This window comes from Centroberyx affinis, unplaced genomic scaffold, assembly GCF_046629955.1.
Source record: "Centroberyx affinis isolate AG114_WGS23_722 - 3 ecotype Tasmania unplaced genomic scaffold, CSIRO-AGI_Caff_v1 ptg004273l_1, whole genome shotgun sequence".
Classification (NCBI taxonomy): Eukaryota; Metazoa; Chordata; class Actinopteri; order Beryciformes; family Berycidae; genus Centroberyx; species Centroberyx affinis.
Genome location: NW_027281996.1, coordinates 138,197 through 155,404, shown reverse-complemented (window position 1 = coordinate 155,404; position 17,208 = coordinate 138,197). Strand labels below are relative to the sequence as shown.

At 40.0% G+C, this 17,208-nt stretch overlaps 2 protein-coding genes across 2 annotated transcripts; both read left to right on the top strand.

The window, feature by feature from the left end:
* The first annotated feature begins 322 nt into the window (after positions 1 to 322).
* On the top strand, positions 323 to 7,721 carry tmem106a (transmembrane protein 106A). The gene is made up of 8 exons (XM_071543223.1): positions 323 to 450; positions 2,584 to 2,775; positions 3,178 to 3,241; positions 3,837 to 3,990; positions 4,799 to 4,939; positions 5,036 to 5,079; positions 5,318 to 5,371; positions 6,827 to 7,721. Exons 2-8 carry the CDS (start codon positions 2,604 to 2,606, stop codon positions 6,933 to 6,935), a joined length of 738 nt encoding a protein of 245 aa, XP_071399324.1. The 5' UTR covers positions 323 to 450; positions 2,584 to 2,603; the 3' UTR covers positions 6,936 to 7,721.
* Positions 7,722 to 9,239: 1,518 nt separating this feature from the next.
* On the top strand, positions 9,240 to 10,668 carry arl4d (ADP-ribosylation factor-like 4D). Its single transcript, XM_071543222.1, is given in 4 exon segments — positions 9,240 to 9,278; positions 9,281 to 9,374; positions 9,377 to 9,436; positions 10,046 to 10,668. Coding segments are annotated over 4 exon segments (816 nt in total).
* Positions 10,669 to 17,208: the final 6,540 nt, after the last annotated feature.

Sequence of the window (17,208 nt, the reverse complement as noted above, 5' to 3'; positions counted from 1 at the left end):
TACACTGTACATGAGTGTAGTACATTTATGACAGCAAGTGAACATGGGTTTGACACGTAGCCTTTTAATAGCTACGCTATCACATTCAGCTGGAACTGAATTTCAGGTGAAGAGATAAAATAGCCTAACCTGTACTGCTACATTTGTCTTAATTACAGTGGATTTATCCGCTAATAGTGTATTATGTCCTAAAATATTCTACGTTGCAAATTGCCTATATGAAGAACACTCAGTCAAAAGCAGTACATGTGATTTGCCGCTAACAGGCAGCGTAAACAAGCTGCCACCCAGAAGAAGGAAGTGATTCCCCCACTTGGTTTTAGAAGGAGAGACATGAAGTAGTTTGTCGGTGATCTCACGGAAGCTTTTCTCGTCTCTAATAGTAAAGAAAATACAAGTTGTGTCTACATTTAATAATATTTGGCGATTAAATCGAGTCCGGATTGTAAGGTAAGTGCGCAGGCGGGAAGCATCCCATGATCTGGTTTCCCTGCTGTCAGCTAAACTAATGCCTTGTCATTTCTCTCCCACATGTATTGCAAAAGTATGGCAAGTAAGCCATATTTTACTGTTTTAGACAGACAGCAGCCTGGACCTTGATCCTATGTTGTAGCCTACTGCTGGCTAAGTTAAAACAATGTAGTTTTCACACGTAGCCTTTAAATTTAGTGGTCATAGGTCATTGGTTTATGTTTGCTTTGGTGATGTAATCTGGGCACAGTATGAAGGGCTGTACAGAGAATAGAAACAAATTTAATCAAGTAGTAATGATGCTTTGTATCGCGTTGAATCGCACATGTGATGCTCCTAGTCCTATATTAGGTAGGCTATGCCTATGTAACTGGTTCATTAGAGCAGTGATTCTCAAACGTTTTCATATCAAGGACCCCTAATTTAGTACATTTGGGCCACGGACCCCCATTTGGTGAGATTTTGTCTCCTGAACCCAAATCTGAGAATACTTATATTGTTAGATATGATTTTGTCCAGAATTCCATGACTATCTGTATTGTAGGTAGAGAGATAACAGTGAATCTAAAAAATCTAAATAGTCATTCTTCTACATTCCCTAATTGTGTTAACTTCTTGTAAATGAAATACAAGCTTACTTTGGCCCAATTTCCTGAGTTTAAATGTGCAAAACTCTTAATTTATCCAAAGTGACTTGCCAAAATCTTACCTTAAGCCCCAAAATGCTGTGCTCAGATACAAAGTGCGCAACTAAATCACGAGCTCACTTCCCAGAATTCACCCTCCTCATGTAAGCAGAATGATCCAATGTAGACATGCAGTTCACCAAGTCAACTCAAGACGTGTTATCAATCATGTCTAGTTACTTCTAGTGGCATTTAGTAGCAACACAACTGTCAGTTACTTCACTACATGAAAGGCCTTTATGCCTGTTGCTGCCAACATGGAGCAGGACATAACAGATGGTACTGACAACTAATGTTGTCATCACAGTTACTGTAAAATAGTAGGTATTTTTGGTTACTATTACTGTACTATTTTACGTTTGGTTTCCAAATGCAGAAATACAGAATACCAAAGGGAATGCTCACTGTATATAATTTCAGAAAGATCACAACTAAACTTAAAAACCTCTTGTCCTTGTCCATTGCTATATAGATAATATAAATATTAGGAAATTACCATTGCATGTTCCGTTAGAATTATTTTTTGTTTGGCGACATGATTTGATAATGACAGTTTTATTTTAAAATGTCTGAAAATCAACAAGGAACAAATCAAATGTTCTGATGCTAGGATAAACCTTTTTCATGATGTCCTGCATCATTTGATTGTTATTTTGTGTGCTGTGTGTGATTTTGGGCCCAAAATTAGGAGTTGCGAATTTTGCATAAAGAGTTTTGCACTTTGAAACTTGTGAAAATTGAATTAAAGAATCATAAAAACACTGAATTACATAGTGAAACTACACCTCAAGACTGGAGACAGGTAGGATTGTCTAGAATAAACACAATCTGTTATTTAATTCCTGTGTGAGAGTTGGCAGTCATCACACAATCCTTCTTATGCAACGCCCAGTAGCAGTAGCCATATTACAGCCATAGACTTCTTACACTCACCAGCAGTATCCCCATAAAACCGTATAACTGGGCTGTTGCAAACTTTTTCTGCCACACCCACATTGTACACAGTGCACTCTGCTCAGATCATCACATTTAGTGCAGGACTGGGATTTTATTGGACATTTAAATGTTTGTGGGTAGAACTGGTGTTAGAAGGTACAAGTCAATTCTCTTTCAGCTCTCAAAGGATTCAAAAGAAGGACTACAGCAAAAAGTTAGCCATAGTGACTATAGTTAATCTTTTATACATGAGGAGTTAGGTGATCGTCAAGAATTGTAGGTTTTCATTTCATTCCAAAAAGCAAGGTATTCATTCATATTACTATTTTGTAAGTAATATTCAAGAGTGAGCTTTACTTTCATGTATGCATTTGTTTCGTCAGAGTGGACGAATTCTTGAGTGTTTGACGCACTGTTGAGCTTCAAGATAGACCTTCCAGCCTTTTTTTCTTTGGTCTGGTAAACTATTTTTTATTTTTTTTTACTTTAGACTGAACTCGACATGGTATCATGGTTACAGTAGGACACAGCAGCAGCAGCAAAGCCACAGAGAGTCCTGAACTGAGAGAAGAGATGGAGAAGGTGAAAACGCTGACCCACTCCCCCGCACAGTACGGTGCCATCAATGGGAACTCGGGAGACACCTGTCCCACCTGCCGTGGAACAGGACGCATTCCCAGAGGTTGGTCTCTTAAATGCAGAATTTGTTTTTATGTCATCTGGACACTCCTTATCTAAACTTTCTATGCTTACTACTCTTTCATTGTTTTGTTTTTTTAAAACCTTATTTAATCAGGCAGGTTGATCAAGAAGATTACACACTCACACTGGGTAGATATTCACTAAAACTAGAATTGTGTACTGTTGGCCACTGAGACTTTCCCCATCTCCAAATAACTGTAAAAGTGTTTCATTTAATTTTGTAAGTGTATGATGTTTTTGTGAATTAAACCAAAGCGAAAGCAAAATGTTTATGTACATCTGGCTCTGTTGAAGCCACATTTGGTCCACTTTCACATCTCTATGTGGTAAGAACAGACTTGTGAGTCGATTGTTATTTCCTTCTCTTTTTTTGCCTCGGCAGGCCACGAAGACCAGCTGGTTGCTGTAATACCATGTAATGATATAAGGCTGAAACCCAGACGCACGTAAGGGATGTGTGTGTAAGTGTGTGCATGTGTGTGTGCCTGTATGCATGTTCATAGACTTGCCTCTTGCGCTCTCTGCTTGTGTGTGTCACCATGTTTGTGTGTTTAGAAGCGCATACAGATGCATTTTGTGTGTGTAAGGGTGTGTGTGTATATTTGTGTGCATGTGAGCGTGCATGCGCCTCTCTGCTTATATGAGTCAGCATTACGTTTGCACAATATTGACAAAAACAATCATGTAGTATGATATTTTTATTGCAATTACAGTATGAATTGTGATACATGTATAGAGGGCTTTTCAAACAATTATTAGTTTTTCAGCACTTGAAAAAAAATCTCAAAAATTATCAACCTCAAAAATGCATGCTAATTTTCAGGATCTGCATGGTTTGAATATAGCTGAATATAATTAAATTTTTTATCCAACAAGCGCCTAGATTTATAGGCTGCGTAATGCTAAAAATATTGTTTAGGATACTATCTGAAACACCTTTCCCATTCAAAAAATGTAATGATACATAATAGAAATTTAATTTTTGTGTATATGTGTCCGTACATGCACATAGATGTTCATGGTGTTCATGTTTTCTTCCAGGAAGCTCTATGTGTGTGTCTCCATGGTTGTATGCCTCTTCCTCTGCTGTCTGATCCTCTTCTTCCTCTTCCCTCGGAGTGTCACCCTGACGCCTGTGTCTGTGCTGTCAGTCATGGTCTACTTCACCCCAAATGCAGTTGAAATGGCGGTCACAGTAAGTAAAGGCTAACACTAAGCATCTGAGTCTGTACCACCTCTTCTCAGAATCAGACTTACTTCATCCACCAAGCACACTAATTTGTACTTGGTGGATGATGTAAATTTGTTTTAGTGGGATGTGCAGAGACCAAAGAACTGTCTAATTTGAATTCACACATGATAGACTAGATAACTCCTCAAATAAGCCTGTGTATATTTTATGTCGAACAACAGTATTGTGCCACTGAGCTCTATGCTAATTGTCATTTGAGTGAATTACATGAATCCATGGCAACAGAACATTCCACCTGAGGGGTGGAAATAGGAGTAATAGAGATGTAGCAATTTTATAAGAGTGAATTAGTAAACAAAAATAGTAGTGTGTAAAGTATAATGTGGTGTAATTTAACCAATGAGGAATTTTTAATGATGTTACTAAATTCTACAGGATTCTCCATACTGTCAGCCATGGTCTGGCACCCACAGAACCCATTCAAATTCCACTAGTGTATACAACATGGGATAAATAGTAAACTATACATCACTATACATACTGTATATGCATTCAGCGTTCAATATCGATGTGCATTCAAGCAGCATGGCGTAAAACTATGGTAGCAGCTGTAGTGTAGGAATTACCACTGAAATACATAAGAGGGTGGGACAAAGATGGGAGACAGAAAGGGGTTGACATGCGCCAAAAATTCAGATTTGAACCCAAGATGCTGGAGAGCTTCATAAATTTGTAGTATGCCAAGGACAAAGCTGCAAAACAAGTATCGTCTGTTGGTTCCAGCTGACCAGTTGTGTGTTTCCTCCTCTAGAATCTCATCAACATCAGCAACGAGAACTTTGTCCCTGTTCAAATTGTTGAGTTTGATGTTCAAGGTCTGGTCTCACAGACAGTCGTGGGTAAGGCCAAGATATCGAATATGACCGGCATCCAGTCCCGTTCACAGAAATCAGTGAGTTTCACATAGCATCATCCAAATCGAAATACTACTACTGATATATTGTGTCATGCAAAGACTTTCTTACTTCTCTATTTTGAACCTTTGCAGTATACCATCGAAATTGACCTGTCACTTGCCGACACGGGGTTAAAGTAAGTTTGAAATACCTGAAATGCACCTTCATTGTATGATAGAATAGTGAAGTTTCAAGGGAAAGTATTTATACCTGGGCGTGTAGGATATGTGGTCCTGGGTTTTCCCTATTTCACTATTTCTAAAAGGCAAATTAAGCAAAAATATACTTTCAAAGCATAAAATAATTTCTATTTTTATGTTGGCACTGTGCTTAAGTCCACTTATCAACTGACTGATTTACTTGATCTGTTTCAGCTCTTACTGCAAGTCAAGCACTATCAAGATTCACACTTTATTTCTGGAGCTGCAGTAAGTGTCAGTCTCAATCTAAAAATCAACGGAAGTGGTAGCTGCATTAGCATCTCTCATGGCTTTGTGCTGAGGGCCTCTCAGTGCCGGGTCTTAAACCACAACCACATGACACACTTGGTATTATATTGTGGGGTTAGTTCTAACTCTTAGACAAACAGGCAGGCTGACTAAGAACACACACTTAGTCACAGCAATGACCTGGAGGAGTGGATGCAGGCGGAGTGAAGGTTTCACTCACTCATACCTAGAGTAGAAGCAGCCTGAATGGCCTCAAGATATTGCTTTCATTCATTTGCATTTACTTGCATCTTCAGTCCAAACTTGACCCATTCAAAACCAAGAAATGGTGATTATGATGACTGTTTCTGATAAGATAACCTCCTACTCAGCATATATAAAAAAAAAAAAAATTAGACACTCAAAAGTTAAATTCTGCTGTTAGAATCCACTTTGAATGCTCAGAAATGGAAAAATCCTCCCCCAAAAAATCCCAATATACAAGGCCACAATGCTGTAGCATACAGTGCTATACTGTTTGATTTGCATATCAGTCTTATTTTAAAATTTGGTCTCCACATGATGTGTAGAATGGTGCTTTTTCAGGAGGGTGAATGGTAGACTTGGACATGGAGTGTTCAATTTCTGAGATGTTCAAAGTGGATTTTACCAACAAAATTCATTTTCATTTCATTTCATTCTCAGTATGTATTCTCACATCTGTTTTGTATACACTCAAAGAGGAAGTAATTGCATCAGAATCTATCTTTGACCAGCCACTTCTTGCTTTGATGTACAGTATGTGGTCAAGATTTTCTCTAGGAAACCTAGGAGCTGCACAGTTAGTCTGCTGAACATAGTAATATAAGACATTTAACTTTAAAGAGCACTGTCGGTATTTGCTTGGGTGGGGAGAGCACTTCACTTTCACTACCTCTAGCCAGCTTTTACTAGTCAATCTGGTAAATTTTCTGTCACAAGCTTGCTTCTCTAACCAGAGGCTGCTGCTGCCCAAAATGAAGCGTCAGTAAAAAGGTTCTTTATGTTTTGTTATTCATATATTCCATGTAAGTCATTACAGGTCTCAAACAAAGGATAGATTTTTCTGAAACATACTTTGTAGGTCATGTTCAATTGTTCCTGTCATTTTGTCCATGTAGTGTTGTGACGTACCAGCTCTTCATGTTGTAAACTCTTTTTCAATATAATGTAATATAACCTTCCCCGCTTTAAAGTTATGAACCAAACTAGTCACAGTATAACTATGCTTCCACATTTAAAGTTACAGTTCAATTTAGATTTTGTTTCTTTTTTATTACATAAACTGTTGTCAGGGATGAAAGAATAACACTGTGGAGCTCAAACTGTTGAACTTTGCTCATGTAATAAAAACATGACTGTGCATGTCATGCTGTGTCAAACTGCCTCACAGTATATTGTTTTTGTCTTCCCCAGAATGACAATGAATATTTCCTATCTGTCCCACACTGAGCAGCTGTCTCTGGACACCTTCGAGTATATTGACTGTGGCACCAACTCAACTGTCCCACATCCTGTGAGGTGATGAACTCAAAATGAAAACATATCTTACTGGTAGGATGAGAAGATGAATATTCTGACTGCATCATATCATACCCTGCTTTCTGAGATGAGAGATGTCCTTTTTAGTTGTAACTTGTTTTCTAAATGTCCAATCTGTAAGCCTTTTTTTGTGTAATTTATGTTTAACTTTGTTGTTGTAAACATTTACATTTGTACACATCATGCATTTGTAAAGGGAAGGTAATCTGTAAAGAGAGAATGATTTTGAAAGTAAAATTCTTTATAGGTTATCGGAATAACTACTGTGAAAATGCATATTGTCATACTTTGTATGTTGTTTTAGCATACCTTGAGATCAATCACTAAAATGATTATAATTTAAAAAACAAAAAAAAGAATTTTGACATAGATGTGTCATCTACATTTATAGCTTACCATAAATGCTTTCTGCACTTTGTTTGTTTGTTAGAGTTAATGCCTGTCCCTATTACAGGCAACACAGGCTCATCAAATTTTGTGAAATAAACACAAACTGAAAAGCAGATTATGAGTTGTGGACACAAATTAAGTGAAGATGTAATCCTTTTGTGAAGATGTAATCCTTCTGTAGTTGAAAAATGTATTTTTCTTGCTTTGTGTACACTGAGCATGTATTTGCATTTTAAGACATCGTGCTCATTTTGCAAAATTTCAGTCTCAACAGTCTCAAACAATTTGTTGACAGGATAACACCTATTTCCTAAACTGTGTGGATCTCTGATAATGTCTTTTATCATTTGCACTTTATTAAAGAGTGGCCTAATATACATTTTCGATTTCTTGTTTTTTTGCCCATTGGGATCCATTTTTACTCATTGTACAGGCCATTGATTGAAATGGACTTTCCATCCTCACTGTCTTTGTGTGCTTCTCATAAAGGCTTTCATCAAAGGCTGGATACACTTACCATTTTACCTGTGTGTGTTAGAGGAAACATTTTTGTCTGGTTGCTACATTAACATTGTGGTTTCTTTTCAATCAAAAGAGCCTTTATGACTCTATTATGCAGTCAATATAGCTACTACAGTAATCTAGACATAATACAGATGTTGGATATGACATCACAGAAAATGAATTTCTATTTAAAATTATGAAGTAGCACATCTAGCATATCCAAAATTCTAGTGAACAGATTTTGCATAAAGGAAAACAATGTTTCATCAACAAATTGATCATGGTACCATAAAATAACCAGTTGATGGAAAAAACAAAACAAATAGTGATACACTGATACACGTTTTCCCAATAGTATTCCTGTGTTGGTACATATACAGTATGTTCTACTCATTACAATGTGAATTTGTAACCGAAAAAAGTAGAAATAATAGGAATTTCGAAGTATTTTTTCCCCCCAGTTCTTCATGAGTACGGACACAAGGTGGAGTCAATGTCTCGCTGTAAAAACACTGTAAAGACTAACTATGTTATGGTGGAAGACAGAATTGTGGCATATCACATCAATCTCACCCTAGCAAGAAATTCTATTGCCCTGACTGATTTTCAATAACATGAAAATATTATATACATATATATATATATATAATTTTTTTTTTGCAAAGAAAAACAGTTGCTACAATCGCTGTGTTTGACGATTTTGTGTAAAAAATTAGACTTGAAAGATTATTAATGCGCACATAAAATAAAACTGAGAGCTTAATCAAATAAGATAACGTTTTCTCATTCAGCTTTAGACAGTTTATGTAGTTTACCTTGCAGTCCACTACTGTAGGCTACCGACAGGAGGCGTAGAGCAGAGGTCTAGGTGGCCGTGACGTCACGGGGGCTTGTTTTAGGTGCTGTGCGCTCTATTCCACTCCAATGCTCCGTCAGTGCTGGGAGCGAACAGGAGCGGGTGTGACTAGTGGGATAAACATAATTTGTTGACAAGTCAACTATGGATGTGTTTATTGCGTTGGGATGATGTTTTCGCCGCTCACTCAGGACAACATTTAGAAGGTATGGACGTTTTTAAATGCACAAGTCAGGGAGACGATTTGGCATTTTGGTGTTTTTCACTCACTGAAATAAATTCTTATATTTGGATTGCAAGCATATCAGTATTGCAGAATCTAGTGAGACTATGTATTCTGTCTTGTTTAAATTATTCCAGTAATCACGTGGGCTTCTGGTATGTAGAATTCTTAAACAGGACAGTGCATTTTGCTTGTTAAGACATTTATCTCTGAATGGTACTCCTTAATATATTTTTGCCAGTCATTTCTATTTGTAGTGCATTTCCCCAAACCACACACAATTTCGAGTTTGCAGTAAATTTATGTAGTCCAGTATGCAATCCCTGTATTCTGTCCAAAGGCAGCTGTTTCCTCATTGTTTGATGGGTATCAGGATCTCAACAACAACGGGATTAGTGCTGCAGCAGCAATCCCCATAGACAGTTGGTGGAGTGTGTCCGTGAATACATATCCATGCATTGCATTAAACTTGAAATCAATCTGCCCTAAGAAAAGCCATTCGGGTTTAGCAGTCTTAAGAGGATTAGACTAGGCAAATAGGCAACTAGAGTAACCCCCAGCCACCCAATTAACTGTCTTAAGCTCTATAATGTTGCACTGAAAACCCCAACTATATGTTGTTTTATTCAATCAGATGAGGAATTATGAGTGACCAAAGTATGCATTCCTATGTTGGCCTACAGTGAAGTATTATTTTGGACTGTTATCAAAGCTCAGCTGTGAACACAATAGAAAATACCACTGGCCCTAGCCCCAGGCTGCATGAAATGAAAGTTGAGATTAAATTGAATTGCTGAATAGATTGAAATGTGCTTGTAATGTTAATCATCAATGTTCCACCTAGTGTTTGCCTATCATACCTATTGTCAATTTTTCTTTTGTATTCCCCTCACAGGTGACACTCCTTGCTCATTGCTGTGAAATAGCACTTTGATTGCAGACAGAGATTCTTTAAACACCCACTGTCTTCTCATTAAATGTTAACTGACTGTGTGTTTGTGTTTTGATAAGGTCTCCAGGCCCACTCCAGTCTGACCCCTTCTGCCTCGGAAGAAGGGGGGGGCACATGCCAAACTGCTGAAAAGGATTTTATCAAGAATCTGTCATCTCACCTGGTGAGAATTGCCTCCTGGAGCCATGGGGAACCAGCTGACTGATATTGCCCCTAACACGCCGTTCCTGCCAAACTTCCAGTCACTGCACGTGGTGGTCATCGGCCTCGACTCCTCCGGCAAGACCTCCCTGCTCTACAGACTCAAATTGAAGGAGTTTGTCAAGACCATCCCCACCAAGGGCTTCAACACAGAGAAGATCAAGGTGGCCGTGGGGACTTCTCGGGCCATAACCTTCCAGGTGTGGGACGTGGGCGGCCAGGAGAAGCTGCGTCCTCTGTGGAAGTCTTACACCCGGCGGACAGACGGGATGGTGTTTGTCGTGGACTCCACCGAGCTGGAGCGGATGGAGGAGGCCAAGGTGGAGCTCCACAAGATCACCCGCACCTCGGAGAACCAGGGCGTCCCCGTCCTGATCCTGGCCAACAAGCAGGACCTGGATTCCGCCCTGTCTGTCGGCGAGGTGGAGAAGCTGCTGGCCGTTCACGAACTGAGCACGTCCACCCTGCACCACGTCCAGAGCTGCAGCGCTGTGGATGGACAGGGGCTCCAGCCGGGCCTGGAGAAACTCTATGAGATGATCCTGAAGAGGAAGAAAATGGTGAAGCACAGCAAAAACAGAAGGAGATGAATCCTTGACTCGCACCGTGGACATTACCTTAGGACATTTATCCGCTGTTGAGACACTTCTGAGCTTATCGCCCCCCTTTAACGGGATGGCTTTTTGTGCCAACAAAAGACCCAGTTAAACATGGCCCCAGGGTCAGGAGAAATGGATTTAGTCAAAATAATTGATGCAGTATTGACAAATATCTTGTTCTGCAACCGTGCAGCTGCCCTTTATACTCAAAAGACTAAAGTTATAAATTTAAAGGATTTCTTGACAATTTGAATTTCAATTGTTTAGTGATTTTTCTTCACCAAGAACGTTCTCTCACTCGTTTCAAGAAAGAATTTTAACTGTGCTAACAAGACATTTTCCTGCTAACTGTAGGACCAATATAGGGACACTTTTCCTTCCATGTGGCAAGTGCTTGGTGAAGAAAAATAATTATTCAAATATCAGTGCATTCTTTACTAGCTTCCACAGATTCTGCCCCACTCTAAATAGTTGTTTTTCCCCCCACAATGTACTGATGTTACCCCGAAATATTGATTCCACATATTTTTGTGTCAGGTTTTTGACAGAGGGACTTGCTGTCAGTGGTATGAAGAGAAACAACGTTCAGTGATGATGGAGCACCAAGTGATATTTATTTTGATAGCCATGGAACAATAATCCTAAGTGCATTCCCCTCATGCCACAGAGGTTAAGTTTCAGTTCGAATAACAATAGTGTTTATACAAATTGTACATTTTTGTAACATTGAAGAATTAATAAATCAAAGCACTGTATTAAAAATCCATTGCTATCTTTGTAGTTACTGGAATGGAATGAAGGGATACTCTTGATGGTTGAGTGTGCTATCCATAGAGATATAATGATGATATAAGATGTTATATCTTTATGGTGCTTTCAGACTCAGAATCATCGGCACTTTGATTGCTACTTAAAACAGGATCTCATATAGTATACTTGGGTGGGAATATACTGAAGTCACAGGATCAGATAAATCTCATGCTATGCTATTAAGCGTCTCCCTTTTATATCTTTACAGAACACTGTAATACCAGAGATACCAGAAATTCAAACCTCAGGTGATAAAATTAACTCAACTAGCTTTCCTTTTACAACTATAAATAGCCTCAATAAATCATCCACTGCTGCCTCAGCAGAGGCATACAGCACATCAGCCAGTGCTGAAAAGAAAGTTCACAAATATAGCTCTACTACTACAGATGTAGTAAGCACAGATGTTTTTGTACTAAGCTGAAAATTCCTTGTCTAATTTTAAGTTATATTGAATGAAGTATTGCTGTAGTTTGGATATGAGATGCCTAATATGAAAAAATACAGGCTTTTCCACCAACATTTGAGAAAAAAACAACTTTTGTGAATGATATTTCACCAGTTGTGGAAAACCAACACTTACTGTATGAATTACAACCCTATAATGCAATGCCATAGAGTTTGAAAAGTATGCCCAGTGGGACCCACCTAGAACAAAATAGGTTTTTGTCAGATTGAGCTGAATTTCTGATGTAATTGCTTGAGTTTGAGTCAGACTTAGGTTCAAAAGTGTGGTTGAAAAATAGTGTTATTAGCAATTAATCATTTGAAACTGAGGTTTGGGCTTACAAAAAGTTATACTTCTCAAGTATCGTTGAGCTTGGACATTTATTGGGTTTGAGATGGGTTTGATCCAAACAGAGTGAAGCTCTAATGTCCTGACCCTTCCCCCTATTCATGGCTGAGTCAGCAAATGAGGCTATGGAAACACACACCCTCTCCTTGCCCCTCCCCCACGTCACACAGGCCACAATCCATTTACTTCGATTCCCACCTTCTAGTCTGCCAGCTGCTGACATTGTAATTACATCAATTAGTGGTGAGGTGGTTGTGAGTGGGATCACAACACTATAGGGAATGATGGTGATAAATGGGTGTGTGCGTGTGTGTGTGTGTGTGTGTGTGTGTGCGCCCGTGTGTGTGTGTTGCCATGGCACATCTGTGTGGATGTCTTGTGTCAGTGAATGGAATTTATATAGATCTGCCTCAGCAACTTGCAGATCACAGGGTTGAACCACCTGAGGCCGTGCACATATCATCACTGTAGATGTTGCAATGTACTGCTTTTTGTAACCTTACTGTACCTCTGCTGCACTGTTGCTCCAACCCAAAAAGGTATTTCTTGTTCAGGACCAACTCTAAGATTGTAATGAAATTCAAACTCGTTACCTGGCTAGTGATCCTAGATGAACACTCTTACTCTGACAAAGGGAACGTCTTGAAATTACTCTGTTTTTCAGATAAAGAATATCAGATCATATAAACTCAGCTAGAATAATGGTACTAGCGAAAAGCCCTATGTGAATATGCTTCACTGTAGCCCACAGAAACGGCATAAGCATAAACAGATTAGAACTAGGTAACGTTATTGCATTAATAAAACCCATTTTTGTCACAAACTCTTCAAACAGAAATACCAGAGGGTACACTCAATACAAATCTGTGTTGGATTGGCAGAGCAGGAGGCTTAAAAATTTGTTGGACTTAGACTTGCTAATTGTGTGTTATCTTATATAGGATAAAACACAAGCCTCCCTGCTGAGGTGCTCAATTAAAAAGGGCCTCAATGCAAACAAACTTGAAACTTTCCCGTTTCCTCCTGCTGACTGCAATGTGTGACACAAAATACATACTCTGAATCATCTAAGAGCTTGCGAATAAATAGAAGAGATGAATAAAACAATAACCCTTTCTCAATATTTACATTCCATTATAGTGTTGTTGAAAGTATTCGGCCATGACAAACACATTCTGGTATATGGAACACAGACTGTGACTGTGTTTCTTTTTCTTCCTTCAATTTCTTTTGAAGGATCTTAGAGTACCACAGATTGCTGATTTCTGTTTGTACATCACCATCACTAAAGGAAGTAGGCTATGTCATGTAACAGGGTATTGTTGTATGGACCATTTAATTACTGATAAAAACAGTTTACTATTTATAGCACTTCTATAACTGTTCTCGATAAAGGTCTTTTTAATCCACTTGATTATGTCCTAGTTTCTATGTTATAAGCCCATTATGCAACACATACAAGGTCCAATCTACAGTTCATACATTGTTGATGTGCGTACTGTCGATGTGTGTGTGCTCCTGCTGTGTATTTGTCTTGCACGACATGACGAGATAATGAGGTGTTGGCTGCTGCTAAGCAGCCTTAAAAGGTGGTATCATGCTGAATGTTGACAGACAGGCATCCAGATACATGTATGCACACACAGTACATGTATGTGTACACACATGGCAAGACATAAACACGTACACATGCACACATGCAAGCAAACACATACACATGTGCATACACACACACACACACACACACACACACATACGTACAATCCTGACTCCTGTGGCCTCACTGTCCACATTATTCACAACGGTGAGCTCATTAAAAACTTTCCAGGATGCCTTTTGCAGAATCATCTTGACACAGCAGCTGGTTCCTGAATAAATTAGCATCACGATGGGAGTTTTGCTACAGCTGAGACACACTGCAGGGCTGTGGAAGTGTCAATCATCCAACAAACAACAGGCAAACGTTCTAAAACTGGGAGATGAATTGTAAAACAATGACTCCAGAGACAATGTATTGCAGCTAGGCTTATCTGCTTATCTAGGTGCTATCGTGCCTCTACCACACACTTGATTGGCTTACTAAATTGTAACCGTGATCCGTCTAATGAGGAAAGACGCCCGAGGCAGTTGTAAGCACATTCTCTTTTTTTGTCCTCCCTCCCACTGCTTTCTCTATTTGCCTCTCTCCATTTGCTTCTTCTCTTCTTTGCATCCTTCCTTCACACACACTCTTTGTCGCTCTCTGTTTCTCTGTCTGCCTCTCTCCACTCCTCTCTCTGTCTCTGTCTCTTATGTGCCTCCTCTGTTCTTCGGCGCAATGGTGGCTGTCAGGAAAGACACGGCAGAGGGAAGCCTGGGGGATTATGTGTCGGGGATTAGGCGGGGAATCACACATAGACAGGTGTATCCCTGGAATCGTGTGACACGCATCAGAGACAGGCTTACCACCGGGCTGCAGCCACTCTCCAGTCTCCCCCACCTCTCACTTCTGTCAGACCAGTTCCCTGTAACCCTGACATAGTACTGTCCCCAGGTCTGATTTCACACCAACAATGCATGCTGCAAGAATCAGAGTTAATTTAAAACTGTGCTTTCCCTCAGTAAGTTGATGAATGTCGAAAGAGCTCAGAATTAAACAATCAAGCTGGTTAGTCTTGTTTTGGGGTGGAGGAAATACATTGCTACTCTGATCATGTGACCCATTTTGGGTTTGACCCCATAGTTTAAGAAGCTGACTTCTTCTGCTCACACACATAACGCAATGACTGTAAAACGTGAAAGGGGGCGACTGAAAACTTCCTCCAGATAAATAAAAGCAAAACAATGATGTGAGACTACATCTTCTCTTAGCCCCTGGTGTACTGGCCACAAATCTAAGCTTCTGAAGACATCCAACTGGGCCCAGACATGATTTTCTATCACCACGGCAACCTCAAGGCAGCAGCCACTAAAGGGTGACCTGTGAGGGCAGCGGTGGGGGTCAGATTGCTTTTGTGGTTGGATGTCCAATCCAGCCGAGGTTACTGAGGGGGCAGGGAGATTAGAAAAGCAGCTCAGATCAATACTGGAATCCTGAGATCACCCTCTCTCCCTGTCTCTCTTTCTCCCTCTTTCTCTCTCTTTTTCCCCCTCCCTCTTTCCCTTCTTCCTCCACTGTTTCTATTTCTTTTTCTCTCTTTCACTCTCTCTCACTCTCTCTTTCTCCCTGAAACCGTGGCTAATATTGATGTGAATCGGTGTGAAAACATCTCAGGTTTCGCACCGATAGGGGATTTCAAGGAAATTGACTTTGCTGACATTGCTGAGGATAAGGGGGGTTGTGCAGTGAAGAGCGGGTGTTAGCACCAGACAGGGTGCAGAGTGAAGGTCTTTTGAGGGTTGAAAGGGGACGATGTTTGTGGGAGGGCTGGATTAGTTCTTCTAGCTTTTCTTCCCAAAAGGCCATAAAGCTGCCACTCGGCCTTCATTTAGAGCCGAGCCTATAGCACTGAATGGATGGGAAAGGATTCACAGGCAAAACTAAAGCTTAGGTCAAAAATTGATGAGCTTATTCACCGAGGACAGTGCAGCACACAGTGCCGTGTTTCACCCTGGAGTCTGTAGGTGCAGACAAGAGAAAGAGCCCACGCATAGGGTTTACAAACACCAAGGCCATATTTCTTGGTTGTGAAAAAGACTCTTTCACGCAGGGTGGGGCTCCTGTGAGGGAAGTTGAGTGGGGTTGCATCAACCATTGCCTTTACCTCCGTGGCGACCCTACACCACAACATATGGATCTAATAGTCTCTTTTATATGTCCTTGGCCATCGGCTACAGACAGTAATCATTTTTGCATGAATAAGGTATATCACCTCGGGGAGCGTTTATTCATATTCATAAATACACTTGTTTCTCTGCAGACTCTTGGCAAGGGGTGATTCATTGCTCAAGGGAGCCTTGAGGAAATTATGGGCTGCATATTTACTGAGATTTAAACATTCAGGCCAAACTTTTTCAAACATTTCACTTGTTCAGCTGCAGGGGGGCTATAAAAATGACTTCATAGATGATTTCACGCTTTAGCCTTCCAAATGGAGTCTCCAAGGGTTCGATTCAATCACGTTTCAAGAACAATCTCTTCTTGTGTTCTTGATGCACAGTGCTTTTGAAGTGATGCATAATGTTCTCATTTTTGAATATCTATTACCTCCAAAAATGCTTCTGTTGTGTTTTGAATTACAATTTAGAATGGATTACAACCAATCAACCAATTGGAAATACAAATGTTTATAGTGTAGCAAACTACTGTTGCTCCAATTCACTCAAATTCAGCAACCTTGTCCTCCATAGTCCGTATTGTTTATCTGGATATCATCTTTTCATTTGAGTTGGTCGGCACAGATTTATTCCCTACAAGGGTTTTATGATATATTTTCTTTTGCCCTAATTTGGCTGCAATTAATGCAGTGTAAAGTCCCTGCTCCTACACACACACACACACACACACACACACACACACACACACTCTCTCTCTCCCCAGGTCTGCTCTTGATCCCACATTGGGATTACCCAGAAACCCATCTGGCGTATGCCAGCTAGTGGGGTGTACATGAGCGATGAGCAGTACCCAGTGGACACAAACACCAGCTCTTTTTAATCCCCACTATTACTGACGTCTAAAAGCAGACAGGCCTCAGAGCTACGCAGCCTGATCGCTCTGGAGGGGATGTGCTGTGTTGCTATATGAAGATCAGAGATGTTTATTTTCTGCCACACAGGCAGTGGGCGGTGCTGCGAATATGCTGACTCGTGAATTATAAGGCTTGATTTGAGGGATTCAGTGATAGAATGCGTCATGGATAATTAAACATGGGACTGACAATTGTCACTGTTAGAGATGCATCTGGAGTTCACAATGATGGCTCATTCTAATAGTCCCTTTGGAA